The sequence below is a fragment of the Eschrichtius robustus genome, chromosome 2 (genome assembly GCF_028021215.1).
Source record: "Eschrichtius robustus isolate mEscRob2 chromosome 2, mEscRob2.pri, whole genome shotgun sequence".
NCBI classification, from domain to species: Eukaryota; Metazoa; Chordata; class Mammalia; order Artiodactyla; family Eschrichtiidae; genus Eschrichtius; species Eschrichtius robustus.
Window position 1 is genome coordinate 173,551,623 of NC_090825.1, and position 26,448 is coordinate 173,578,070.

General features: G+C 61.9%; 4 protein-coding genes across 4 annotated transcripts; 2 read left to right on the top strand and 2 right to left on the bottom strand.

Annotated features, from left to right (window-relative positions):
* The first annotated feature begins 1,087 nt into the window (after window positions 1-1,087).
* TIMM44 (translocase of inner mitochondrial membrane 44) lies at window positions 1,088-15,145 on the top strand. The gene is made up of 13 exons (XM_068537094.1): window positions 1,088-1,192; window positions 2,995-3,096; window positions 5,693-5,863; window positions 6,858-6,938; window positions 7,680-7,829; window positions 8,848-8,987; window positions 9,282-9,367; window positions 9,959-10,051; window positions 10,148-10,272; window positions 11,659-11,709; window positions 13,469-13,558; window positions 14,162-14,272; window positions 14,595-15,145. Exons 1-13 carry the CDS (start codon window positions 1,139-1,141, stop codon window positions 14,712-14,714), a joined length of 1,374 nt encoding a protein of 457 aa, XP_068393195.1. The 5' UTR covers window positions 1,088-1,138; the 3' UTR covers window positions 14,715-15,145.
* Window positions 15,146-15,715: 570 nt separating this feature from the next.
* Window positions 15,716-17,390, top strand: CTXN1 (cortexin 1). The gene is made up of 2 exons (XM_068534941.1): window positions 15,716-15,897; window positions 16,271-17,390. Exon 2 carries the CDS (start codon window positions 16,291-16,293, stop codon window positions 16,537-16,539), a length of 249 nt encoding a protein of 82 aa, XP_068391042.1. The 5' UTR covers window positions 15,716-15,897; window positions 16,271-16,290; the 3' UTR covers window positions 16,540-17,390.
* Window positions 17,391-18,705: 1,315 nt separating this feature from the next.
* SNAPC2 (small nuclear RNA activating complex polypeptide 2) lies at window positions 18,706-21,877 on the bottom strand. The gene is made up of 5 exons (XM_068534944.1): window positions 21,285-21,877; window positions 20,465-20,584; window positions 20,247-20,315; window positions 19,623-19,953; window positions 18,706-19,514 (listed from the first exon to the last, which is right to left on the bottom strand). Exons 1-5 carry the CDS (start codon window positions 21,465-21,467, stop codon window positions 19,183-19,185), a joined length of 1,035 nt encoding a protein of 344 aa, XP_068391045.1. The 5' UTR covers window positions 21,468-21,877; the 3' UTR covers window positions 18,706-19,182.
* Window positions 21,878-22,343: 466 nt separating this feature from the next.
* Window positions 22,344-25,534, bottom strand: TGFBR3L (transforming growth factor beta receptor 3 like). The gene is made up of 8 exons (XM_068537098.1): window positions 25,465-25,534; window positions 24,329-24,465; window positions 23,942-24,250; window positions 23,850-23,858; window positions 23,482-23,608; window positions 23,221-23,379; window positions 22,941-23,013; window positions 22,344-22,484 (listed from the first exon to the last, which is right to left on the bottom strand). The coding sequence occupies exons 1-7, from the start codon at window positions 25,532-25,534 to the stop codon at window positions 22,946-22,948; spliced, it is 879 nt and encodes a 292-aa protein (XP_068393199.1). The 3' UTR covers window positions 22,344-22,484; window positions 22,941-22,945.
* Between the last annotated feature and the right edge of the window lie 914 nt (window positions 25,535-26,448).

Here is a 26,448-nt window from a genome sequence, read left to right on the forward strand (position 1 = left end):
TCTGATATACTCCCCCTGGGTGCCCTTGTCCAACTCCATGGTTTCAACTACAACTAAGAAGCCCAGACCTTCTTCTCAACAACAAACCTGTATATCCCAACCTCTTAACTAGTTTGCTCCTCTTCCAGTAAAGACATTTCAAACGAAGCCGAGTGGAAGCCCTCATCCCTTCTGTCACCTCGAGGTGGAGGTCCTGAGTTACAGAAAACGCAGAGCTGTCCAATCCTGAAGCCAGGGAATGTATGTTGCCTCCCTTTCAAGTCCCATAGACCTTATCACAGTTTAGTAATGCAAAAGGTTTCAATAGGGCAAAGGCAACATACATTAACTCTCCCCACGGTACCAGCCCACCACCCCTCCCCAGCCTCAGATTGCATGGCCATGTCAAGGTACCGCCACTTGGTGGCGGCATTCTCCAAATGGAAAATAGTATCTGGGTGCTGACATGACAGAGGCTTGAGCTTCTTCAGGGCCAGGTGTGTCAATTCACACTGAATCGATGGAGGGAGGAGTAGTCCACCCCCAGCCAGGTCTCAGCTTCCCGTTCCTTTTCTGGACCAAAACCCACAGGCGCCTTCCCGAAGTGCTGTACAAAAGTGGGCTCATTCGCTCTTGCTCGTGAAGCAACTCACTTGCCCGTCTGTTGGTCACTTTCCATCATTGTCAGTGAGAGCCAGAGTCAGTGGCTATCAGGCTGGTGCGTCGATGTGGGTCGCTCTGTTTACCCGTTCTTCCGGCCACGCGAACCCCGAGTTGCCAGTAGGAGAATCACGGCTCGCGACAGAATCCACACCCTCAGGCTCCGCCCCCTCGCTGTTTTATCCAACCATACGTCTCTGCCTCACAGGAGTACCCGCCCCCCAGGTCACATCCAGTCACAGGCCCCGCTCTTCCTAAATCCTGCCCTATCAGAGGCCTAGCTCTCTAGGAATCTCCGCCCACTATTAGGCCACGCCCCCGTGGTGGATTTCCCTCCACGGCCCCGCCCTCCTTGGGAGCCCTGTCCAGTGATAGGCCTTTCCCTCCCACAAACCCCACCCGCAGGTCTCGCTTTTCCCAGGCCCAGGCCGCACTAGGCCGACGCGGCGGATGACGCCATCGGATAACGCCGCGAGAAGGTCACACGGGATCTTCCAGCATGGCGGCGGCGGCGGCGGCGGCGCTGCGGGGAGGCTGGTGCCGCTGCCCGCGGGTGAGCAGAGTGCGGGGCCGGGGGGGCGGGCTTAGGGAGCTCCGGACCCGTGACCTCCAGGGCCTTGTTCTCCCCAGGCCTTTGACCCCTTCGGCCCTTCCCTGAGCTCGGCGAGAGGCTCGGAGTTTGGTCGCTGGGTCAGCCGAGGCCGGGGCGGGGGCCCCGGAGGTAGCCCTCGGAACGTGGGTCCCGAAGCGAGGCCTGAGGGCGGGGGCCGGGCGTGCCGGGCCGGGAGCGGATCGCCCCTCACTTCCTGGCTGACCCCATGTGTACCGAGGAGTGAATGGTGTCCGTGTCCGTGGTGCTCAGTGGAGAAAAAGTAGCGAGGAAAAGGCAAAAAACCGTGACAGTCACAGCTCACCTTTATATGCCACGTCCCCCTACCGGGAGCATTTCCTGCATCGCCTCTCTTAATCCTCTGAAAGTGTGGGAGGTAGTTGTCGCCCTGGCTAAGAGCCTGGGCTCATAGATGCTCTGGGGGTCAAGGCGTGTAAAGCGGCTTCAGAAAATAGTACTCACGTTGCAGCTGTTTGTCGCTATTTCACAGGGTAGGAAGCTGGGAACTCAGAAGTGTTAAGCAAGCTGCGCACAGTCTCAAGAGTTTAGTGGGGTGGCTGACCTGGTCCAAAGCTCAGGTCAGTCTGACTCCAGAGCCAGACTCTGGAGGAAGGAAAATGTCTCCCAGGAAGCTGAGTGTCAGGAGAAAGAAGGTGTTTTTGACTCAGGACTGAGCTTTTTTTCTGGGCTTGCTTGTCTTTTGAGACAGGTTTTACAGGTTGAATGTACACGTGTTTGGATTTGGGCACAAGTCCCAAGGAGAACCACCCTCACCTCAGGTTTGGTCCTGCTGGGGGATTTTTCTCCCCAGTGAGACAGCCATCCACTTCTATTTCAGGCTGTTGCTGAAGTCAGTGGCTCCAGGATTAATGGGTGTAGGCATTCAGAGGAGTAAAACAAGTTACTTAAACTCCCAAGAGTTACTCTTGAGTAGCTATAGGAGAGTGTGGCATCTGTGTAAGTTTGGGGTGTTGCTTAGAGTGACTGGAGACAGGAAGCATGGAATGGGGAGAGGAGGGGCCCAGGGGATGTGGAAATGGAAGAGTGGTTCTGTCAGGTCATTGACATCAGTGTACCTAGCTCCGTGCTGGGTGCTAAGGTGTAGCGTTGAACAGGACCTGCATGGAGCTTTCCTCCTGGAGCTTTAAGTTCACCATTTGGTAGGAGAAGAAATGCCTACCAAAGAGGTGCTGCACGTGAGGCTAGCAGCATCTTTGCCCAGGTGGCTCCCCTAGGTTGCTCTGCTCACATCTCAACCCTGGACCAGGACATGGTAGCTTTATTCCAGGGTTGTGCCTGGGACAAGTTAGCAGTGTTTACCCCTTGAAGCCCGGGCCTCTGGTCTTCCAAGGCTGGCAGAAGTAGGGTGGGCTGGTGAGAGAAGACTGCTTGCCACCAGCATCGAGTCTTAGCCTGCCCATTTTCAGGCTAAGGTGTTCAGCCAGACTGGCACATTTAGCCTTCTTCCACCATAGGTTGGCATTTCCTAGGACCCATCGGTTTCCCCCACGTTCAGAGGCAGGAGGGTAGATATGGGCCCCGGAGGTGCAAATCCAGCGTTTTCTTTTTCCACCAGATTCCACTGGCTTCTCAGAATTTGGGAAGATGGTCAAGCATCTAGCATGCAGCAGACATGTGATAAGACTTGTCAAATGAGTCTCAGACGACGCCTGCTCTTTTAGCGTGGCCTACTTCCTCGTCACCCTCTAGTCTAAATGGATCTTTCTCTTTTCTCCCTCAATTAGAGATGCCTTGGAGGTAGAGTCCATTTTCTCTCCGGCCACAACCTAGTGCCACTACCCCATGGTACCTTTCAGCTGCCCCGGCCGAGTGGAGAGCTGACCCTGGTGAGTGACTCAGGATACAAGCAAGCCGGCAGGAGGGGGAGGTGTGAAAATCAGATCTAGCTGACAGGAGAGAGGGCTGCAGGATGCTGTCCACACTGCTGGGGGTGTCTGATTGGCAGGCATTCCACATCCAAGGTCTTCCGGAGTTACAGAGCCCAGTGGGCCTGGTCCTCCTGGTATCCTGGGAAGTGCTCGACACTGTTAGGGGTAGGGCTCCTGCCTCACACCAAGTAGCGTGTCTCAGCTCTGATGGCTAGAAGGGCATTCCTCTGACTGAGCTGAAATCCACCTCCCAGCGGCGCCCACGTGTGGGTCCTTCACTAAGCAAGGCTGTGCCCTCTGCGGGGTGACAGCCCCTCTGGGCACTTGAGCAGAGTCACCCATCCATCTCCTGGAGCTGGGTTTCCCCAGGCCATATCTCCCTTACTCTTTATGTTGTTCCTCACAGAGAGCATTTTCTAGAGCTTTTTTGCCCTCCCTGTCATTCCTCTTCAACCACGTTTCTGTTGGTGCCTCACGACCATGGGGAAGAAAGCCCCAAATCTCACACTCTCCAAATCCACATGCTCAGGCAGCCCGCACCCTCCCTTCCCTTCTGAGTCTCATCTCAGCCCTCTGGCCTCAGCATGCTTTATCTCCCAGATCCTGTCCTGGGGCTCTTGTGGGCTTGGGACATGCCCTTTGGCGCTTCCCCTTAGTTGTCCAGCCCCGCCCTCACCCCCAGTTTGCAGCCCTGGAGTGAGCGGTGGGGCTGCCGCGAGCTGGCGCGGTCCCTGACAGTCTTAGAACTTGGACTTCCCCTGGAGAAAGGCTGGTCGGGGCACATCTGGACCAGACAGCGGCCTGCCAGTGCCAGGCCGGGCCACCGCGCCTGTGGGGCAGCACCCAGACTTGCTGCTGCTCTCCCTGGGGCCGGACGGGGACCGGGGAGGCAGTCGCCCCTGAAACTGGTAGGGTGAACCCCCAGCCGCTGCAGCGGACCCCGCACGCCGGCAAGAGTGGTGGGAGCAGCTGAGCACGTGCGGCTATTTCCCTGTGACTTGACTGGCTCACAGTCATTCTTTACGCTTTCTCTTTCCCGAGCCTGCACTTAGTTACACTGGGGGCGAAGCAGGCATCTAAAGCCGGCTGTGTCTGACCCCGAAGGCTGCATCTTGGGTAGGGCAGTGCCTGGAGCGGGGCCTCACGCTGTCTTCTGGCCTCTGGGTGTGTTCGGTTGGGTTTTCCTGTGGGGATTGGAGGGGGGACCCTGAGCTCGGGCTCTCGGTGACTGTGATCCTGTGGGCCAAGAGAGGGCGGTTTGTGCCAGTCCCCAGGCCCTTGGGTGACATGTAAAGCCCAGCTGGGGACTTGAGAGCGGCCCCAAAGGAAGAAGTTACCCTGGGCCCAGAAGCCCCTGGAGTAGGGCCTGTGCCGGCTCTTTTGGGTTAAGGGGCCACAGAGTCCTTTCAACTCTAGTCCCGGGACGAGGGTCCCGTTGGGTGTTGGCCTTTTCCTTGGGTGGGCGTGTGTGAGTCCCCATGAGGATTCCAAGCTGCGCCTGTTTCTCTCACCCCAGTGAGAGAAGGGGCCTGGCATTTTCTTTTGTTTTTTAATAGACTTTATTTTTTGGGGCAGTTTTAGTTTTACAGGGATATTGAGTGGAAAGTACAGGATGTGCCCATCAACCTCCTGTCTCCCTCTCCTCCCACCGGGCGTGCAGTTTTCCTCGGGTTGTACATCTTGCAGTTAGGGCGGTACATTTGTTAAAACTGATGAGCCAGTATTGACACATTATTGTTGACTTTGGTCTGTGGTTGACATTGGGTTCACTCTCTGTGTTGTACATTTTATGGGTTTGAACACATGTATAATGTATCTACCGTTAACAGTATGGTTACAGAGTAGTTTCATTGCGGTAAAAATCCTCTGTGCTCTGCCCACCCTCCCTCCCCTCCTCCAGCCCCTGGCAACCACCGGCCTTTTCCTCGTCTGCATGGCTTCGCCTTTTCCTTGTCTTCATAGTTTCACCTTTTCCAGGATCTTAGAGTTGGAATCCTACAGCCTGTAGCCTTTGCAGATTGGCCTCTCTCCTTTAGTGATACGCCCTTAAGGTTCCTCCGCATCTTGTCTTGTTTCTTTTTTGAACTGCGATGTAATTGACTTAACATGTCATGTGACTCCTCTGTATTTTTTCATGGCTTGATAACTCATTTCTTCTTCTTGCTGAATAATATCTTGTCCTACAGTTTACCGCCTGGTGGCTTTTTACTTTGTCTGTTATGCTCTTCTAAAAGAGATAACTATTCATTGTGGGTTTTTTTTGGTTTTTGTTTTGCTTTGTTTTGTTTTCGTTGTTGTTTTTGGTCACACCGAGCAGCTTGCAGGATCCTAGTGCCCCAACCAGGGATTGAACCCCGGGCCCTCGGCAGTGAAAGCACAGAGTCCTAACCATTGGACCACCAGGGAATTCCCAAATACTGTTTTTATTTATTTTTAAATTTTTATTTATTTATTTATTTTTGGCCACGCCGTGCGGCTTGTATTCATCGTTAAACCTGTATCAACAGAAAGGAGAAAATGAAAAAATTCTTCGTTTCTTTTACATTCTTTCTAGTCCAAATCCTATTCTTCTGGAAACAGGAAAGGCTTTCTCTCCGGCTTGCTAGATAATGTCAAACAAGAGTTAGCCAAAAACAAAGAAATGAAAGAAAGTATAAAAAAGTTCCGAGACGAGGCCAGGAAGCTGGAAGAGTCAGATGCGCTCCAGGAAGCCAGAAGGAAATACGTGAGTCCCCTTTGCTTTGAGTGTCCCTGGGCAGTCACACTTGCTCTCAGAGCCAGGAATTCCCTCGCAGTGCAGTGCTGGGGCGGCCGGGGGTGAGGGGACAGGAGCGGGCCCCCAGCCTTCCAGTTCAGCCATGAGACTGCAGCCTCCTCTACACACGGCCCAGCAGCACTGATGGGGTTTCAGAGCCCTCTTGACCTGCTGCATCAGAATCTGCATCTCCACGGGTCCCTCGGGCACTAGGTTTGAGATGCGCTGCTCCTGAGGGCCTCTGACTGAAATGGGTAGAAAGTGGGTTGCGGGGCTGGTGTAATTATTATATTAATCACTGCCGCCATCTCTCACCGAGCAGCTGCCAAGCGCCCGCCAGCGGATGGGCTTGGCGCCCTTTATTTGTCTGCCCGTGAGGGCTCTGCCTGGCGGCACCTCCATCTCACCCGTGGGCAGCTGAGCTTGGGGTTGTGGGCATTTGCCCCAGGCCCCTCGGAGGTTTTGTTCTGTTGGCGCCCCTCCCAGGCCATGGGCGACGCCTGTTCCCCCTGAGTCTCCCCAAGGCGCTCACTTGGATGTAACTACCTGTGAGGGATTCGACCCTGCGGGAGATCGCCCGCCCTCTTCATTAAGGAAGAGGAGTGAGCCGAGGGGTCGTCTCGGGGCAGTGCAGGCCGAGCTTGGGGCCGGGTGATGGTGAGGGGGCAGAGCGGGGCAGGAGAACGCTGAGAATGCCCCGCCCCGCCCCCAGTATATCACTGATGAGCATATGGGCAAGATCACCCCCTGCCGCCCAGAGACAGATGCGGGGCCTGGGGCTCTGTGCTCAGGAGGGTCCCTGCCCCAGCCTTCAGAGCCAGGGACCCTGGGGGGCCGGGAGGGGCCGGGTGTACAGGCTGAAGGGGTGGGAGAACGGGGTGTGTCTGGGGAGGAAGGGACTGCTGAGAAAACGCTTCTTTGGACTGTGTGTCGCCACACAAAGATACAACATCCTTTACCCTAGAGAACCATCGAATCAGAAACCATGCGGACAGGCGAGGTGATCAGGAAGAAGCTGGGGGAGATCACCGGCACCGTGAAGGAGGTAATGGCCTCGGGACCCCCAAGGCCCCTTAGGACCTCCGGAGCCCATCTATCTGCTCCTCACCTCCGGCGGAGGAGTCGGGGCGGGGGGGGCAGTGCTGGGAGCCGCAGGAGGAGCTGGCAGCCGGGGATGAGCAGGCGGGAGGCTCCCGGAATTAAAGTCCAGGACGCCCTCAGGAAGGAGGGAGAGGTCAGACTAACCCACCGGCCTGCGATTCACCGCTTAAGTTAGAAGCCTCTGTACTACGAGCAAGAACAGGAGGAGGGTGAAATGAGGATGTTTTCCTTCCTGCCTTAGGCTAGAAGGAAGCTGGGGCACTGCACGCCCCGCCCCCGGGAGGGTGGAGGTGGGAGTGAGACTCCTGGAGGGCCTGGGAGACTTTCTTTTTGTTGCTTCTGTTTTGCTTTGCTGTTCTCCTGGGCTGGAGAGAGGGGCAGGGCTTTGCTTGGAGGCCAGCCCAGCGCTGGACACACCTCCCTCCCCTTCGTCCTGACCCCAGGGCTGCTGCTCCTGTGCTGTCCTTCCTGCCTGTTCCAGGCCGGAGCCCTAGGGTCCAGCGCCGCAGAAATCGTAGGCAGCCTCCTGGGGCATGTGCACCCCAGTCTCGGCTCCACGAGCCAGGTGGGCTCAGGACGCCTGCTCCCGCCCTCTGGAGGCCGGGTCTGCTGTTAGCTCGGGGGGAGCTCCTGCAGGCCCCCACCGGGTGCCATGCCAACACCTCCCTCTTCTCTGTCTCAGTAGAGTCTTGACGAAGTCAGTAAAAGTGACCTTGGCCGGAAAATCAAGGAGGGTGTGGAAGAAGCAGCCAAGACCGCCAAGCAGTCGGCTGAGTCTGTGTCCAAAGGTGGGGAGAAGCTTGGCAGGACCGCTGCCTTCAAAGCCCTCTCCCAGGTGAGCTGGGCCGGGGCTCGTGCCCGCGGGCGCTCTGGGCTCAGCCCCAGAGAGGCCTCACTGAGGGCTGCAGGGCACACCAGGCCTCAGCCCCTCCTGGCTGAGCAGCCTCGGGCAAGTCACAGCCCCTAGGGAGCTACACGTTAACATACCAAGAGCCTCCAACCCGATGTCAGCTGCTGACACCCTTAGCTCACGTCCAGAACCCAGAGACTGTCGGGCTCTGGGTCACTTGAGGTCCTGAATTCAGTCCGTAAATACCACTTAGCACACGCTGGGCCCTCTGCTGGCCATGGGGCCTCAGGAGAGAAGGTTCGAGTTCTTGCTCTCGAAGGATCCCGGGACAGGAATGGGGACAGGGAAGGGGCAGGCAGTTCCAAGTAACACGTGACAGAGGAACGCTTGGGGAGGGCGCCAGGCCAGGGGAGCGGGCATCCCCGGCTCGGGGCGCCCCGCGCAGCTAGGTGTGGCCAGAGTGGCTGCAGGGACACCAGAGGGTCCTGGAGGCCGTGCGGGGGAGTTTAGGTTCATCCTGAAAGCCCAGTCTCCCAGCGAGGATTCCGGCAGCAGCTCAGAGGAGGCCGGAGAGTGTCTTGGGTGGTGGAGCCAGGAGGGAAATGGGTTCCAGAGGTTTGCGGAGGTGGGATCCACAGGCTGGGTCAGCTCGGATGGAGGTGGTGGGGCAGAGGCAGCTCTCAGGACACCCGTCCGGTTTCTGGTCCATGTGAAGGAATGTTTCCAGGGAGAGTGCGGAATCGGCCTCGGAATGTGAGGGTCGTCTGGGAGCAGCTCTTGGCGGGGGGCAGGTGGGGGCAGAAGTCAGAGCTGGGGTCTCCCCTCTGCCTCTTGCCTCTGCCTCCCCCCGCCCCCGCCCGAGGCTTGGGTGTGTCTTTGCCCTGCACCTGCGAGAGTCACGTGACCTTGAGACCTGGGAGGCATGGCCCTGGGGTGGGTCCACAGCTGCTGGTCTGGGATGTTGGGGAGCCCCAGCTCCCACATAGCCGGCTGTGCTCTGCAGGGCGTGGAGTCCGTCAAGAAGGAGATCGACGAGAGCGTCCTGGGGCAGACTGGGCCCTACCGGCGGCCCGAGCGGCTCAGGAAAAGGAAAGAGTTCTCGGGAGAGAAATTCAAGGAAGAGAAAGTGTTTGAGGCCAATGAGTAGGTACCAGACCGGCCAAGGGGCCCACCTCTCACCACCTCCCTTTGCAGCACCTGCACTGCTGTCCGTTTCCCAGGACCCACAGAGGGTTCCTACCCAAGTCAGTTTGTGGGGTTTCTTTCTGCTCCAGGTTCCCAGGCACCCTGAGAGAACTGGGAGGGGAAGGGTAGGGTGGCAGGAAGGGGGCAAGAGAAGGCAAGAGGCCGGGGTCATCACACCGTCCTGCTGGCCCCTCTCCCCGTGACCGGAGCGGCTCCCGGGCCGCGCTCACTGGCTTCCCCGATCTTCCCCAGGGAGGCCCTGGGGGTCGTGCTGCACAAGGACTCCAAGTGGTATCAGCAGTGGAAGGACTTCAGGGACAACAACGTGGTGTTTAATCGTGAGTGTTCGCATCTCAGAGAATTGCCAGACGGCAGGCCGGTGACGGACACTCACCGAGTGCTCCCCGAGGGCCGGGCACAAGACAGAGGAGGAGGCCGGGGTCAGAGAGGACCAGTCACTCCCGCAGGGCTGCCCAGCGAGTGCGCAGCGGAGCGCAGGCCTCAGGCGGCCTGAGGGGAAGCGCCCAGTACCTCTCGGGCGGTGGGCTGCCGCCGGCAGGGCTGGGCCACCATCTTGGCTGGAGCCAGTGTCGTCGTGAGGCAGCCACGTGCACGCGCCAGCCACCCCCCCATGTGAACTTGGCCTCGACACACCCCCTCACGGGCCAGGAGCCAGCTCAGGGCCCGGAGCTCTCTGCTCAGTCTGGGGCACATGGCTTCCCAGGCGCTGACGGAGCCCTGGCCCTCCTCAAATGAGGACGTCCAGAGGCCTGTGTTCCCTTGGCAGCGAAAGCCGCAGCCAGCAGGGGTGGCACCCGGCGATCACTCAGCTCCCCTCAGCCCCTGGCCAGCAGGCTCGGAGGGGGCTGCGATGGAGTGGGTGTGTCTCTCCGGAAGGGGCCCCTGACCCCATCCGCCACCCCCCGCAGGGTTCTTCGAGATGAAGATGAAGTATGACGAAAGCGACAACGCTTTCATCCGGGCGTCCCGCGTGCTGACAGACAAGGTCACAGACTTGCTGGGTGAGTGGGCTGCCCCGGGACCATCCCCCTACAGCCCGAGCCGGCGGTGGGAGGGGGTCCCGGGCCCTCACCCCACTCCTGGCTCGGCTGCCCCAGGGGGCCTGTTCTCGAAGACGGAGATGTCGGAGGTGCTCACGGAGATCCTGCGGGTGGACCCCGCCTTCGACAAGGACCGCTTCCTGCAGCAGTGTGAGAACGACATCATCCCCAACATCCTGGAGGTGGGTGTGCGCCTGGCAGGGCTGCGGCCCCGTGGAGAGTTCTGCCAGGGCCGCTTGGCTGTGGAGGGGGCTCCTGAGCGGAGAGGTGGCTCCAGTGTTTACAGACGCCTGACCACCCGACACGCCCAGCCCTTGTTAGTCAAGCAGCTCGAGAAAGCCAGGCCGCTGTGGTCGCCTGCAGCCCCCGCTGGTCCCTGGGCCGGTGCCCTGACCATTCTTGCCTCGCCCACGGGATGTGTCTTCCCCAGGGACTGAGTTTCTCACCCACTGGAGCCTGGAGCCCCGTGGCTTGTTTCCCTCGAGCTCTCTTCCTGAAGTTGTTCCCTTGAAGCTGCCAGGGGCCAGGTGTTTGTCTGCCAGGAGCCAGGGGCCTTTCAGGAGTTGGGAGAAGCCGGCTGCTGCTTCAAGGGCATGGGGGCGGTGCATGACTCAGGGCAGGGAGGTGGGACCAGCACAGCAGCCCAGGGGCCTTTCCTCTCTGGGAACCCTGAAGCCCATCTTCTGGTCTTCTCGCCTCTCCTTTTGGCACATAAACAAGGAGGAGGCGACTTGCTCAAGGTCACCCTCCTCGAGGCCCACCCATGCTGGGGCTGGAGCCTAGGCATCCTGCAGTGGGGCCTAGGCATCCTGCAGCCCAGCCAAGTCAGGGGCCTTTGGCACGGCCTTAGTGGGACCGCAGGCAGCTCGTCCAGCCCCGTGTGAATGTCTGTCCCTTCCTCCTGCACCGCCTCCGCCTGGCCCCCTCTCCTTCCTCCGAGTTCCCAGGTCCCTCACGACACTTGGCGGGGTTGGGAGGAGGTGAAAGTGTAGCATTTCCCCAAAGCAGCAGCCCAAGCACGGGCAGAATCTTCTGGGCTGAGATTGCCTCAGCCCCCAGATTCCCCGTGGTGTCCCACCAGCATCTCACCACCCCACCCCCCCTGAAAAGCCACCCTCTCCCTCACCAGATCCAGCCCTGTCTCTGGGTTCCTGTGGAAGCTTCTCTCATTGCACCCTGGGAATCCTCCCCTGCACTCCCCCTCTGCCCCGTCCCGCGTGGGCCTGGCTGTCTAAGGCTTCTTCGTCCCCAGGGGAGGTAGAATGCCCTGCCTGGCCTCCTTGGGTCGGTTTCCCGGCCAGGGCGAGAGCCCCAAATGCTGCCACCTTCCTTTTCCTTCCAGCAGGCTGTTGGGACCCAGCCTGGGCTGCCCCGTTGTCACTTGCGGGGGCTCTGCTCCCACTGCTGCAGCCTGGCCTGGTCTCCCTTCCCCAGACGAGGACCCGGAGGCTGGGGCCGGGGGTCTGCAGAGGAAAGGTTCTAACTGGAGAACATTCTCCAGAGTTTACCTGCCTCAAAAGCCCACTCTCATTCTCACACTTTTTTTTTTTTTGTCTTTCCTTTTTTAGGCCATGATTTCTGGAGAGCTCGACATTCTCAAAGATTGGTGCTATGAAGCTGTAAGTGCTTGCTTGCTTTCCCCCCGCTATTTAGGCCTAAGAAGAAATCACAGTTCAGAGGAGACCTGCTTGGGTGGCTCAGTCCGGGAAGGGCTGGGGTGTCAGGGGCAGGGGTGGCTACAGGCTGGGGGCCCAGGGGTCAGGGGGTGGGTGGAAAGGGACGGCGATAACCCGGGGGGTGCATTCGATGTTCCCTCAGTGCACGGGGGTCGTGGGTGCTGGCCGGCAAGTGGGGTTTGAGGCCCCACAGCCTCCCTTCCCTGGGCCGGAGTTACATCATCGGGCTCATCTCATGGGGGTCGTGAGGATGCTTCGGGGACACAAGGGCAGCGGTCCAGCACACGCGGCGCTGGATGTATTCGTTAGCTGTTCTCATTGCAAGATCCTCGAACACATCCAAACAGACATTGATAGATGCCCACCCGGGGAGGAGCCGCGTGTCCTGACGAGGCCCGGCTGCTTCCTGGAGTCGGGGCTCCGGGCCCCGGGCCACAGGCCGCGCTGGGCTGCATGGCGGCGGGTCAGGCGTCCTTGGGAGCACGCTGTCTGCACTGCCCCTTCCTGGCAGCCTCCCCATCCCCGTCATCAGGCCACCTCACCCCACCCTGCTCACTCCCTGACCTGTGTCTTCACGGCATTTGTCCCCCCCCCTCCCTCCCCCACCAGTTTCTTGATACTGAGCAATCCAGAGTCTCTTTTGGCTGATTTTATTCTGTACCCAGCTCACAAACAACTTGGAAAAAGCAGAGGAGAAGATGTCAGGTTTTCTTGTTAAATAACTCCCCTGCACGGTGACTAATCCAGCAGGCATTTATGAGTGGTTTGGTTTTTTTTTGTTGTTGTTGTTGTTTTTTTTACTTTGGGACCATTAGGATGTGGCTGGTTATCTTTGCCAGCAAGCTGCCGCTGGTGCCCCTGGAAACGCAGCTGAAGTTGCAGCCACTCACACAGGGGTGTTTTGAAAATGTCATCTTTAAGAAACCACACAAGAAGTCGGATTGGCACTTTTTTTTTTTTTTTCACTTGGTGGATCAGTTACTTCCATAAAGAGTGGATGCTGTTGGAATGTCTTCCGTCATGGTTGCTCGTTGAGATACAAGGCTGCTGGCTGCTGTGTCCCGGGCCTGGGAGCAGGCACAAGAGGGTTAGGGTGTCGTTTGGGGCGCCACTGCCCCCGTAAGAGGAACAGGCTGCCAGTGGCCGAGACCCGCCCACAGGGGCTGGTCAGTGAGAAGGCGGTAGGCCCGGGCAGTTCACCCCAGAGCAGCCGTGGGGTAGGATGAATCCTAGAAAAAGCGTTTGGTTCCAGGCCACGATTCACAGTGAGGTGAACATGGGAATGTTCAGGATCAGCCAGAGAGGCCTCAACTTACCTCTGGGAGTGTATTCCAGATCGCGTTCCAGGAGAATTACCAGCCTCACTGATTAATACCGCTTTCAGTAGCGTTGATACGGTGCTGTCTTTATAATGAGAGGGCAGTGTGTGATTCGAGCCAGCCAACGGGTGGCACCGGCCTCCCTGCTTGGACCCGTGCTCCTGGCATCTGCCACTCCTGGCGCCGCACACCCAGGAGCCGGGAGCCGTTTCTGGAAGGTACAAGAGCTGAAGGCCTGAAACCCCATGGTGAGCTCACCCGCAGGGAGCTTCCCGAGACACAGACACCGCAGCAGCCCCCGGCTCCCCTGCGGTGCAGTGCCTTGGCGTGGCTCGCACGCACAGGTGGCCAGCCATACGGGTGTGTCTGGCTTCTTGTTGCAGACCTACAGCCAGTTGGCCCACCCGATCCAGCAGGCCAAGGCGCTGGGCCTCCAGTTCCACTCCCGCATCCTGGACATCGACAACATCGACGTGAGTGCCTCTTCCAGGGGGCCAGGTGGACCCCAGGGTGGGCAGGGGTGCTTCTCTGAATTGCGCTCAGCTGGGAGGGTTGAGGTCCCTCTCCCTGGAGGAGTTCCAGTGCTCGGACTAAATGACCTCCAGGGTCCCTTTCAGTGGAAGGTTTCCACAGTCTTGCTGTCGGGAATTCTCGGGCAAGTGGTGGCCCAGGGGGTGCTGTTGCCCAGACCCAGGGTCCCCTGAGGCCCCTGAAGCCAGGGCTATCCCTGCACCTTCACTGGGGAGGCTTTGTCAGGACTACTCAGGCCCCCCACTGGTCTCCCCGTGGGGAGCTGAAGGCACGCCCACACCTGTGTGCGAGACAGCCGGCTCTGAGAGGCCATTACACGCCTGCACAGCCTCCGTCCGGGGAGCCTGTGTGGGTCCTCAGGGGTTCACATTCTGCCTCACAATTGGGAAGTGCCCGCCCGGAAACGGGCCAGTGGGAGGTGGCAGCCCTGGGGTGCTGAAGCAGGGGTCTGCACCTGGAGGGGCAGCAGCAGTGAAGGGGCTGGGGACCATTCTCTTGAGACCTGCCTGCCCTGTCGTGCCCCCCCCCCCCCCCCGCCCCTGCAGTTGGCCATGGGCAAGATGATGGAGCAGGGCCCTGTGCTGATCATCACCTTCCAGGCCCAGCTGGTGATGGTGATCAAGAATCCCAAAGGCGAGGTGGTCGAGGGTGACCCGGTGAGTGAGCGGGGGAGGGGATGGGGTGGAAACATGCAGTGAGGCCAGTTGAGAGTCGGGATGCGGCGTGGCAGGGCAGCACCTTGAGCTGGGCCTGGCGGAGGGTAGCTGATCTCTCTGGTTTGACCAATTCCTGAGTTACAGCCTCTGTCCCTGCCTCTGCTCTGGACCCCAGACCCAGGCCGACCCCGCAGCATCACTCCCTGGTCCCTCCCAGTTCCCTGACCTGGCAGCGCCTCTCTCCCTGCCCTGCGCTCGTCCTGGAGTGGGTGCCGGGCTCGCACCCTGCGTCCAGCCCTCTCACCCTTCCCCGATTCTGCAGGACAAGGTGCTGCGAATGCTGTGCGTGTGGGCTCTCTGCCGAGATCAGGGCGAGCTCAACCCCTACGCAGCCTGGCGGCTCTTGGACATCTCCGCCTCCAGCACAGAGCAGGTCCTCTGAAGAGGCGCAGCAGCCACGACTGGGGCCTCGGGGCTGGATCATCACTGCAGACACACGGGAGACTGTTGTCCACTTGCAGCAACTAGATCTCTGGGGACAAGACTGTCAGCTGTGCCCCCGCCGTGCCAGGACTGCCGCAGAGCTAGCGGGATGGGGCGGGGCAGGGAGGGGCTGCTGTGCACAACGCCAGCGCCCGCACCGCCCCTCTGCCCCACGGGGGCTGCTCGGGCCACGGGCACTCAGGCCACGCAGTGCCCAGAGGCCCCCAGCCCAGGGGTACCCTCCCAGGACCCAGTGGTGCGGCCTGGGCCCACTGGCCACGTCAGCCAGGCCGTTTCAGCCTTTTTTTTTTTTTTAACAGTGCCCTTATTATTATCCTGTACATACGCAGAGATTTGGAAATAATAAAACACCAAAGTGCAGGAGAGCAACCTGGGTAGTCCAAGGTGTCTGTCACTGGGGTGGGGGGAGCTGGGACTGGGGGGGGGGTGGTGCAGCCCAGTGGTCATGGGGCAGCGGTCATGGTCACTGAAGGAACGCTTAACAGAAGAGGGGGAGGACTCACCTGGACGGGACCCTGCCCACCCTGAGTATGTTGTCGGGCGGGGGGAAGGGGGGGGGGAGGAAGGAAACTGGAAAAGCTACGGAGGTTTTCAGTGACCTGGCTGGGGTCGCTTGAGGGTTGGGGTCCCCGAGGCTGGAGGACCTTAAGCGTCTGTATGAGTTTTGGGGCACTGGGATCCCCCAAACAGGGAGTCTGAGGGGTCGGTTGCAGAGGAGAATGTGGGAGCTTAAGTCGGGCTGGGTGGTTTGGGGGGGTGCCTGTGGGGGTGGGAGGGCGAGGCCCTCGGTGCTTACGGTTCTTTCGGGCCGCTGGTCTCCCCGGCGCCTCTGGGCGGGGCCCGGTTCTCCCAGAGGACGGGGCGGGGTCGCGGGCCCGAGCGCCGCTCCCTGCGCAGCCTCCGCCCCCCGCGGCGGCCCCGCCCCCGTCGCCATGGGAACAGCCGCGGCGGCCCGGCTGGCGCGGAGCTCGCCTGCCTCGGTCTCCGCCGCTCCAGGGGCGGGTGGGGTGGTAGAGTCCGGGCCGCCGCCGCGGCCACCGGCGAGAGACCAGGAGCGGGTGCGGGTCCCGGAAGAGAGCGCGGCTGCCGGCCGCTTGGTCCCAGTCCCGGTCGAGGCCAGGGTGAGGGGCGCGGCGGGGCGGGAGCGGGGGCGGTGGGGGAGGGGGGGGGTCCCCAGGACGCAAGAACAAAGGGAGCGGGGTGGGGGAACCGCGTCTCGACCCCCACCACGCAGCCCGGGCCGCGCGTTCGCACCTGTTGTGCGCGGGCCGGCCGGGTCGGGGTTTCCTTCTCCTTGCTCTTAGCGTCCCCACCTGCGCGCACGCCGGGAGTTGGGTGCCCGCGGGCCAGCCATGGGCGTAGCCCGGGGACAAAGGCGCGGGCGGGGGCTGGGGCTCGGCAGGGTAGGGGGGGCTGCGGCGGGTGGGGACGACGCGGGGGCGCGGGAGGGCGCAGCTTCATCCCTGCTTCCCGGGCGGGCCCCCTCCTCCGCAGGGCGCGCGGCGATGTGAGCCATGAGCGCGACGTGGACGCTGTCCCCCGAGCCGCTGCCGCCATCGACGGGGCCCCCGGTGGGCGCGGGCCTGGACGCGGAGCAGCGCACCGTGTTCGCCTTCGTGCTGTGCCTGCTCGTGGTGCTGGTGCTGCTGATGGTGCGCTGCGTGCGTATCCTGCTCGACCCCTACAGCCGCATGCCCGCCTCGTCCTGGACCGACCACAAGGAGGCGCTCGAGCGCGGGCAGTTCGACTACGCGCTGGTCTGAGCGGTGCGGCGCCCTCGGCCGGCCCTCCGCGGGGTCTCTCTCCCGGGGCCGATCCGACGGGGCGCCGCTGGGCCTGGACCGCGCTCAGGATCCTGCCCCCGAGCCCGCAGCCCGAGGGGGGGGGGCGTCAGGAGAAGTCCATCCCCTCCCCCCTCACACCCCTCCCATCTTCCCTCCTGGCCAGGCCGGAGCCCCACTTCGTGCCTTTATCCCGCCCTGTCCTCTCTCCGTAACTCACCGGCCTGGCTGGCCCCCGACTCTAAAGCCTGTGGGAAGAGGACGCCCGCCCCTCCGCCCCCAGCGTGTAGGTGGCTCTGCTATTGTCCTGCCGCCGAGCATGAGTGTCATGTCCGCTCCCGGGTTCGGGGACCCCCGTGTCCCTTTCCCTCCCTCCCCTGTCCTCTGGCCATCCTCACTCCCCCGCCGCCCGCCCCTCTAAGTGTTGAGCCCCTCCTCGGGCTCCGGCCCTGCGGGCTCTCCTGGGCCCACGAGGTGGACGCTGCATACCAATATGCCCTGCTCGGCCTGCTCCGGAGACAGAGACTGAAGAGCGACAATGGCTGCTGTGTCCAGGATGCGAGGCTCCTTCCATGGGGGGAAGAGCGCAGACAGGCTCCCTCCCGCCCCCAGCCCAGGCCCCAGTTCAGGTCAGCGCGCCCCTCCCTCTGTCACCACCTCCACCCCTCACTGGCCCTCCTGCCACCTCCCCCAGATCCCTCCTGCAACCCCCCCTCCCAGGCCCTCCCCTTGCTTTCTCACTCCTCCCTGCCTCTGAGCCCATGGTATTAATAAAAGCTATTATTGAGCGCTTACTGCATGCCAAGCAGCGTGCTGAGGTAGCTCCTCCCGTACTTGGTCTGTTCTCTTTTCAGGACCCTGTTACCATGCTCATTCTACAGGCCAGGCGACTAGGGTCCAGGCAGGTTGAGTGACCTGCCTATAGCTGGCTTCTAGCCAGGCTAGAATTTGAACCTAGGGCTGACTTCTGTACGCTCTTAACAGCTGCCCAGGGCTGCGAAACACCCAGATGTACACTCTGGGGGACCAAGGCGTAACCATCTCCATCCCCCTCGCTCCAGGAACAGCCAAGACCACCCTTCTTTCCCGTGACGTGAGGAGACGCTGGGGGCCATGGAATGGACTTAGCCTGGTAGGGAGCCGGGATGGGGTGCCCTCAGCCAGCCCTGGAGGTTGTCTCCAAGAACTGGCACGGCCTTCTGGTACTGTGACCACACCTGCAGCCCCAAACCTCTCTGACCTGGTCCCTCCGTCCCACCCTCAGCATGTGCACTTTGGACACCACGGGGCTGGTGCTGTGAGGCCTTGGTCATGGAGTGGGCTGGCTCCGCTCCACGGCCCGCCTTCGAGATGTGTTGTGCGCCCCCGGGGGGAGCCGTGTGCAGTGTGTGTGGGGAGAGACGAGCGTTGCTATAAAAGGAAGGCTGTGTGAATGCACAGGCTCCGCGAACAGAAAATTCACTGGCTTTCAGAGGACTGGTTCGATTTGGGGGAAGTTGGTGCCGTAGGAGGACACCCGGTTCCCCCACCCGACCCTCACCAGCCTGCCCCTGAATCCACACGCTCAGGGAGGCTGAGGGAGGGGGGGCCCCGTGCAGGGAGACCTGGCAGCACCTCTGGGAATTGGAGGCCTTTGGCCACGGCCAGGACCCCAGCCCCCTCCTCCACCCAGCTCTGCTCCCCCTTCCCTGCTCCTAAGGCCCCTCCAGCTCTCCCTCCCTCCCCCACTTGCTTCCCCAAGGCTACCTCAGGGACTCACTCCCCTCCCTCCAACTTCCTGCCACATGGGCAGCCCACCTTTAACCCTCCCGTGGTCAGGAGTCCAGCTCCCCTGACCTGGCCACCCTCACTCTGCTAGCCTCTCCCCTCCATCTGTATGATGGAGAGTCATTGGGCTCTGAAAACCTTTCCCCAACACGGGTCAGGCTCAGGCCTAGACCCTCCAAACAACAATCAACAAGGGTCCCCTCACAGCCAAGCCAGGGTCGCTCCAGATGGCATCAGACTGGACCTGGTGCAGTGGCCTTTACTGAAGACCACACCCTCCTCCCTGGCATGTCCCCGCTCCGTCCCCAGGACTCCAAGCTATGGCTCCCTACCTCTGATTCTGGGCCCCCTCCCACCTGTAACTCACAGGAGAAAGAGAGCCAGGGGGATAGACCAGAACTTTATTCACAGTTACAGGACACTGGATACAGGACTTCAGGAGGGATGAGGAACCAGTGGGGGGAGTATTTGAGGGTGATTTTAGCCCAGCCATCTGGCTGGAACCCCCTCACCCCAGTTCTATGGCTGAAACCCTGTACAACTTTGCTTCGTTTTTTTTTTTTTTTTTGGCCATGCTGCACAGCTTGTGGGTTTTTAGTTCCCCGACCAGGGATTGAACACAGGCCCTCGGCAGGGAGAGCGTGTAGTCCAACCACTGGGTCGCCAGGGAATTCCCTGTGCTTCCATTTCTGAGACCCATGCTGTATCGAGCATCTTATAGGCGACCTATACTGCACACTGCGCCAGGGACCTTCCACTGTGGCAAGATCCTCAATGACAACCCAGTGCCAGCCCAAGCAGGATTGAGGGCCTGGGGGCTCACCGATGTCTGGTGTGTCTGGTGAGGTGCTGGGCCCCTCACCTTGCAGGGGTGGCCACCTGGCCCAGAAGCTCCAGGGGTACCAGGAATGGGTTCAGGGGGCAGATCCCAGCTGCTTGCCAAGTGGATATCGGTTCGCTGGGCCCAGCATTCTCAGGGGCCTGAGGAGTGGCCTGGCCAGCCTCCTCTTGCCCCCTGGAACCTGTCCCGTCAGCCTCAGCCCCAGACCCCAGGCCCCCACTGGCAGGGTTGGGCTGGGGGGCCATCAGGTGTAGGTACATATCCGACATATGTTCAACCAGGGCGGTGCAGGGCAGGCGGGACAACTCCTCAGGAAGTGCCATGAGCAGGTCAAGGACCACAGCTGACTCTGGTGATGGATGGAAAGGGGACGGGTGAGGGAAGGGCGGGGCTTGCCGCCGGAGACTCCCACGGCCAGAGACTCCCACCCCCAGATCGTCGGCCCCTCCCTTCTCACCAGCTGCGGAAAGCTCAGGGCCTCGGCCGCCGCGGGAGATGGACGACAGGTACTTGTAGATCTTCTCAAAGTCCACAGAAAAGTCTTCCTCAGCGGACGGGCCAGCCAGGGACTCAGAGGACGCCTCAGGGGCAGGGCCTTGTGTCTTGGGGGCGGGGCCAGGAGACTCCTGCCGTCGAGGGGCCTCAGGGGCGGGGCCAGGAGCCTCAGGGCCCAGGTCCTCCTGCCCTCCAGGGGCGCTGAGGAGCAGTAGCTTTCCACGAGCCTGCGTGGGCTTGGGGGGCTTGGAGTGCAGGAGGCTGTTGGGCTCCGTGGCCGCGATGGTGAGCACCTGGCAGGCAGAGAGATCAGGCAAGGAAAGGCAGAAGTGTCCCCGTGGGCTACTCCCCTGCCCTGCCGGAGACAGCCTTCCACCTCCAAATCCTCCCTGCCACCCTGAGGAAGGCGTCACATTCAGCAGAGGGCCTCAGAAGTGCGGACACTGAGGCTAGGGTGTCCGGTGACGGACGAGAGTCACAGAGCTGGCAAGAGGAAGGGACCCAGGAACCAGGTCCAGCTTAATTAGACTCAAATATATGACCCCGTCCCCGGGATACCCCCATCCTGCCTGGGGGATGGCTGTACCTGTGAGAAAGCCACGGTCAGGGCCTCCTCCAGCGGGCCTGTTATCTTCTCAGCCAGATCCATCCACACCTGGGTAGAGCAACCAGAAGGTGCTCAGGGATCAACCCTCAGGAGTCCCCCAAGCCCTACCCCTCCGGGGGCTCCCCTGACCAGGTTATCCCCCCAACTCCCACCTCATCCTCCAGGGGCCGGCCCTGGGGAGCCTCACCCCGCCTCACCTCGATGGGGGCCGGGGTCTGTGTTTCCCGGCGCCTTGGACCCTGTGGGCCACCTGGATGCATCATCTGAGTAGCCTTTCGGACCACTCGACCCTTGAGGTGCCGGAGAAAGTCCTGGATCTGGGGAAGTGAGGGGATGAGGCCAAATGGACCTTCTAGAAGCCCAGGGCTAGGCAGTCCACTGCCTGCTCCAGGGCCGGCCACTGCTCCTAGCCTCCCGCTGGCCCGGAGTTAAGGGTCATAGGGACTCTGCCCAAGGGTCTTGGGCCAAGGCCCCAGGTGTGACCAGCTACCCGACAAAGATGTAAGGCCCTGGCCGGTTCTGGCTCCTCCCCGCAGCCAGGGCCCACCCCCGTGCTAAGTACTACCCTAGTCACCTACCCGCTTCGTCCACTCCGCCCCATTTCCTGACTCTCACTTCAACCTCATTCCCGCCCAGTCCCTCTGCGCCTCCCACCCAGTCCGGCGCCTCCGCTCTAACTCAGAGTTCGCCCCGCCCCTAAATCTTGGCTTCGCCCCGCCCCTCAGCCTGCCGCAGCACTGCCTCCTTCTCGCCCCGCCCCTCGGCTATGTTCCGCCCTCGCCCCGCCCTCAGCTTCTCGCAGGCACACAAGGCCCAGCCTTGCACTAGTCCCGCCTCCTCCGGCGTTCTTCCGGTTCCTCAACCTCGCCCCCGCCTCACCCTCGACCCGTCCACTCCAAGGCCCCGCCCCCAAGCCTCACTCTCGTCCCGCCAACTCCCAGGGCCCGCCCCTCCGCAAGCCCCGAACACATCCTAGCCCCGCCTCCAGCCTCGCTCCCATCCCGAGACCCCTCTCACCTCGACCTCGCTCCGGCCCGACAGCTGCCGGGCCAGTTCGGCGGCGTCCGGCTCCGGCTGGCCCCGTCGCGCCTGCAGTAGTCGTAACAGCTGCCGCTTCTCGCGGGCGCTCCAGGTCGCGGGGCCGGTCACCTCACCCAGATAGCGCGCCGGGGCCGCTCGCCGCCGCTGCGGGGGCTTCATGCCGGTGAGGCGGGTGAGGGCGGTGTCGTCGCTCCGGGGCCGTTTCCTTAGTGGGCGGGGTTACGGCGGCCGCTGGGGCCAAAAAGACCCCGCGCGGAAGCAGACGTAGATGGGGGCGTGGCTCTGCGTTTGCGGGCCGAAGGGAACTGCCTCCCCGGGAAGTAATGGGGAGACTGGCATCTAACTGAGGCGGGGGCGAACGAGACCCCCCGCCCGCATTCTATCTCATTCGTGAACTGGAGCCAAGTTCTTAGATCTCGTGCCCTCCCTCCCTTCCAGGACTACGTCTTGTGAAACTCCTATTATGTGCTTTGTAGCCAAGAGCCTGGGCTGTGGGGTCGGCCAGCCGTGACTGGTGAGCAAGTGATTTGGCCTTGCCGAGCCTCAGTTTCCTCAACCGTAAAATGGAGCTAATAGTCCCCCCCTTGTCTATGCTCTGAGGAGGGAGAAGCTCGGGCAGGAGGGATTTAAGGACCTTTAGGCTAGACGGAGAGGAGACTGGAGCAGAGGCCTGAGCTCGAGGCCCTAGCGAGGGCAGGGTCCGGGCGGTGGGAGTGGAGAGCAGAGAAATCCTGGGGTTGAGAAGGCAGGTGGGCGGTGCAGGGGTGGAGAAGGAAACGAGGCTTATTTTTAAATTTAAGCTGGTGGGGTTGGGTGTCCCCTCTTTGTTTGGGACAAAATGCCCTTGGGGCTCCCCTGGGCGGTAACCGCACGCGTATATATAAGGGCTTATGAGCCCCGCCCCAAAGCTCCACCCCTCCAGTCTGGACCTTTTCCACCCTGGAATCCCCACCCCCGCGCCACGCGCACACGCAGACTTCAGAACGCTGCAGTTCAGGCCAGATGTTTATTCTGAGCCCGGGTGGGAGGGTGGGAGGAGGAGCAAGAGGGGGCGCGGGGCGCAGGGATCTTAGTCCCATCGAGTCTCAGGTCCTGGCGGGCCTGGTCCAAGGCTGTGGCTGGTATGTCTCCGGACCCTGATGGGGGCGCGCTATCTCTGGAGAGGGGCGACTCAGGCTGAGCAGGGGAGAGGACGCTACGTCAGGTCACCCCCTTCCCAACCGATCATTGGCCGTCCCATCAGTCTGTGTGCCGGGGCGAGGGTGGGTGCTAGGTCTGAAACCCGAATTCTCCTTGCCTAGTGTGCCTGTCTGAGGTGTTGAGGTTCTTTCTTACGACACTAAGCCCGCAGTCGGCCGCGGGTCACCCACTACGTGATTTCGAATCCCAGCTCCACCAAATTTTGTGACCTTTGGCAAGTTAATTTCAGAGAGTACCTCATTTTTAAATCTCTATTATGGGGATTATAAGAGTATCTACCTGAAGCTGGTTACAAGGATTAATATGCGTAAAACATTTGGTACTCCGCCTGGCAGAGAGAACACGCTATGAAGAGTCATTATCACCTCCCTCCTCCATCCGTCCTACCGGCCCCAGGTTACACTCCCCCTCTTCCCTCCCCCTAACACTTACCTGCCTCACTGGGGCCTCCTGGGCGGTGGGCCGCTGGGCGAGGCTCTCGGGGGCGGGCCGGGGGGCGGGGGCGCTGGAGAGGAGAGGCAGGCTGAGGAGTAGGGGTTGCCGCGCGCTGGGCCGGGGCAAGGGCGCCCCCTGGGGGGCTGCTGCAGGCATAGCGGAAGCAGGTCTAGGGATGGTCAGGCCCGAGCAGGCTGGGATCGCTGCGACCAGGGGTCCGGACTCGTGGGAATAGGCTGGGGCCCAGGCGGAGATCCCGGCGGACCCAGGTTGGTACCTGAGTGAGCGCAGACGAGGCCGAGCCCGGCGGCCAGAGCGGCGCCCAGCACGAAGGCGGCCAACACAAGTGCTACCACCGGCGCGGGCTCCAGGACCCCCGGGGCCGGCGCGGGAGGCTCGGGTCGCACGGCTGTGCCGGGGACGCCCTTGGGTGGCCCTGTGAGGAGTACAACGCAGAGACTGGGCTCATGCCTCAGATGTCCTCCCCATCCCCCTTCCCGACCCCAGAGACCCCCGCTGAGGACTGCTGCGTGCTCACTGGGGGGCAGCCGCGGCACCGTGACCACGATGGGCTGCGTCAGCGTGTGCAGGTGAGGGCTGTCGGCACCCAGACTCTCATCGCGGCCACTGCCGGCGCCCGCGCACGCCTCATCCTGAGGCAGACACTGGGAGGAGGGGGAGGCAAGAGGCGGGGACGTCAGGGCCCCGGCTCCAGGGGCGGGTCCCCAGGGCTCCCAAGAGATCTGTGTCCAGCACTATATTGCAACCAGGTGTCGCACCACTAGACCCCTGGAAATTCGGCCCCTTCGGACGTCCCTGCGCCCAACCCCAGCCTGAGACCCAGTGCCTACTCCCAGTTTCGAGGTACCTCCGCCCGCACGTCCAAAAGCTCCCAGATCCCCAAACCCTAAGGGGCTTCTCCCTCAGATGCCAGAGGCTCTTGTGCCCAGCCCCCGACGGGCCCGGGCGCCCAGATTCCCCGCCCCGTGCCCTAGCACCGGCGACGGTGGAGGCAGCGTCAGAGGCGCAGGCGTCTGGCGGGCTCCCCGGAGGCGGCGGCAGCGGCTCAGCTGGCAGTGCAGGAACTGCACAGAGGCGTTGAAGACCGGGCGCAGGCGGAAGCTGAAGCGCGCGGGGCGAGCGGCACCTGGGAGCGGCCGCGGTGTCGGGAAGGTGACCGAGGAGTCGGCGGAACAGCCCCCGCGCAGCAGCGCCAGGGCGGGGCCCGGGGTCGGGCGTGAGGATGGTGTCACCGAGCAGCGGTGCAGGGCCATGCCCCAGCGCGGGGAGGGACGGGCCAGGGCCGCCTGGGGGGCGGGGTCGCGGTCAGGGTCGGCTGCCCCCCACCGGCTGCCACCCGGCCTCGATGAGCCCCCCGTCCGTACCTGCACGAACACGCGGCTGTCGGCCGGGACCTCCAGCGGCCCCGCGCGGCGCGGGAAGGCGTCCTCCGCGTCCGACAGCTCCAGACTGAAAAGGGGTCGGCGCAGCCTGGGCCCTGGCGCCGCGGGGAACGGGGACGCTGGCAGGGAGAAAGGGTGGCACAGGGGAAGGAGGATGCGCTGTCCCTTAGGCCCCCCTGGCAAGTGAGCCAACCTCGCCTCCACTGCCTACTTTGGAAAATGGGTGCAGTTGCGGTGGAGGATTCACCCGCGCTCGTCTCCGCGCTTCCCACCGCCAGCTGAAAAGCAGCTGTGATGTACTCCCTGGAGACCCGGGGGACATCCCAGCCCAGCCACTGAGCCTGGGCGCAAAGCTGCGCCTTCCTGGGGAGGAGCCCCCTTCCCAGACCTCTACTTCTCCACCCCCAGTGAGCGAGGGAATCCCTGGCCGGGAAGGGGTCGAGGGGCACCTGATGGTGGAGGGTCTGCCTGGGTGAGGTCAAAGGTCCTCCCCTTCTGGAGTCTGAACCCCCCCGCTCACCCACCGAGGACCAGGGGCTCCTCTGGGGTCACAGCAGGGCCGTTTGGGGGGAGGGTGCCGGCCCCATTCTTGCCTTTCTAAGGGGAGGGAAGAATAGCAAGGTGCTCTCCCCCCAGCCCTTTGGGCATCGTGGAGGCCCAACCTGGCCACCAGGGTCTGGGCCTTTTCCCTTTGGCGGTGTTCCTCACTCACTCGCAGGCTGAGGGCAGCAGCGGCAAAGGGTAGAGGCACAGGGGAGCCTCCACTGGGGTGTGTGATCACACACACATGCACCACAATGACACAGACCTCTGCCTTAAGGAGGCGCTCAGCTGGGGTCCTCATCAAAGGATGTACTCAAATGTCCAGGATCACCGGCACAGACAGTCCCTAAAAGCATTGGCGCAGACTGCTCCCCTCCCACAGCCCTTGGTCTCACCATGGCTGCCGGGACTTCGAAGAAGTTGGGGATCCCAGAGAACCTGGAAAACGGGGGACGGGGCAGACCCCACCTCCCACCCACCCCCGTTCCCCCAGGGGGTTGGATGAGAGGGTGCACTGAGAAAGGGTAACACGGGAATGGAGGTGTGCTGGGCCATGTCCCCTTGCCTGTACATACCAGCTGGCTCGCTGGGCACGGTGGTCGTCCCTGGGAGCAGGGCCAGCAGCAGGATCACGGTGCCCAGCATGCTGGACCGGCTGAGGCAGCACTGGGCCCAGCAGGTGGGCAGGCGGCTCTGGCCTTGGCTGGGGGGCCATTTGGGGAGGCAGGGAGCGGGGGCGGCACACTGATGGGCCGACATCAGAGCCCACGGCCAAGGCCTGCTGGGGATTAAGGGCTCTCTGGCCAGACCAGTAGCTATTGGGTTGGGGGGAGGTCCCTCACACTGGCCATTAGATATGGGGCTAGTCACTACAAACACCACCCCACCAGCCCCCAGCCCTGCCTGCCTCTCTTCGCTGCAGAGGCCCCATCCACCAGAATGGTCCCGATCCCCCAGCTGCCCCCAGCCCCAAGGTCGGGGCTCACGACCCCTTCCCTGGCCCCTTCCCCCACCTCACTGCCAGGCCCTGCCAGGCTCAGGACATACACCACAGACACAGCAGAAGAAAAGGGAGGGGTTTTATTCTCAAGCGTCTAAGGATTTACAAACGAGGGCGTTTCGTTTTAAAAAGGGATGGGGCAGTACTGGCGGCCTGAGAAGGGGTTGTGGACCATGGGCTGGGCCCAGGCCGCCCCAGGCCCCCACCTGCCCACTTCACCCTCTGCCTGATGGAGAGGGATGGCTGGTGACTGGTGACTGGGGTGGGGGGCAGGGAGACATGGAAAAGGCAGGGGGGGGAAGGAGAGGCTCCCATTTAACACTGAAGGTGAGGAGGGGGAACGGGCCGACACACACTCACAAAACAGAAAATAAAGTTAAATAAAAATAAACTCAGGCAGCTGGCCCTTGGGGCCAGCCACGCAACCTTCCCGGCTACCCACAAAGGCCCCTGTGGCTGGGGCCCATGAGGGAGGGCGGGGGCCAGGCCTACTGGCCCCGCACCCTGCCCCCTCCCCTCACAAAGGGGATTGGAGCGAGAGAAGGTGGCCTCCCCCGAG

Coding starts and splice junctions, on each gene's coding strand:
- TIMM44 (XM_068537094.1), top strand. CDS start 1,139: ATGGCGGCGGCGGCGGCGGCGGCGCTGCGGGGAGGCTGGTGCCGCTGC. Junction 7,830..8,847: donor CCTTCAAAGCCCTCTCCCAG/GTGAGCTGGGCC, acceptor TGTGCTCTGCAG/GGCGTGGAGTCCGTCAAGAA. Junction 13,559..14,161: donor TGGACATCGACAACATCGAC/GTGAGTGCCTCT, acceptor CCGCCCCTGCAG/TTGGCCATGGGCAAGATGAT.
- CTXN1 (XM_068534941.1), top strand. CDS start 16,291: ATGAGCGCGACGTGGACGCTGTCCCCCGAGCCGCTGCCGCCATCGACG.
- TGFBR3L (XM_068537098.1), bottom strand. CDS start 25,534: ATGCTGGGCACCGTGATCCTGCTGCTGGCCCTGCTCCCAGGGACGACC. Junction 24,466..25,464: donor CGTGCCCAGCGAGCCAGCTG/GTATGTACAGGC, acceptor TCTCCCTGCCAG/CGTCCCCGTTCCCCGCGGCG. Junction 23,380..23,481: donor GGTGCCGCGGCTGCCCCCCA/GTGAGCACGCAG, acceptor TACTCCTCACAG/GGCCACCCAAGGGCGTCCCC.
- SNAPC2 (XM_068534944.1), bottom strand. CDS start 21,467: ATGAAGCCCCCGCAGCGGCGGCGAGCGGCCCCGGCGCGCTATCTGGGT. Junction 20,316..20,464: donor AGACCCCGGCCCCCATCGAG/GTGAGGCGGGGT, acceptor TGCTCTACCCAG/GTGTGGATGGATCTGGCTGA. Junction 19,515..19,622: donor CCCTGAGCTTTCCGCAGCTG/GTGAGAAGGGAG, acceptor ATCCATCACCAG/AGTCAGCTGTGGTCCTTGAC.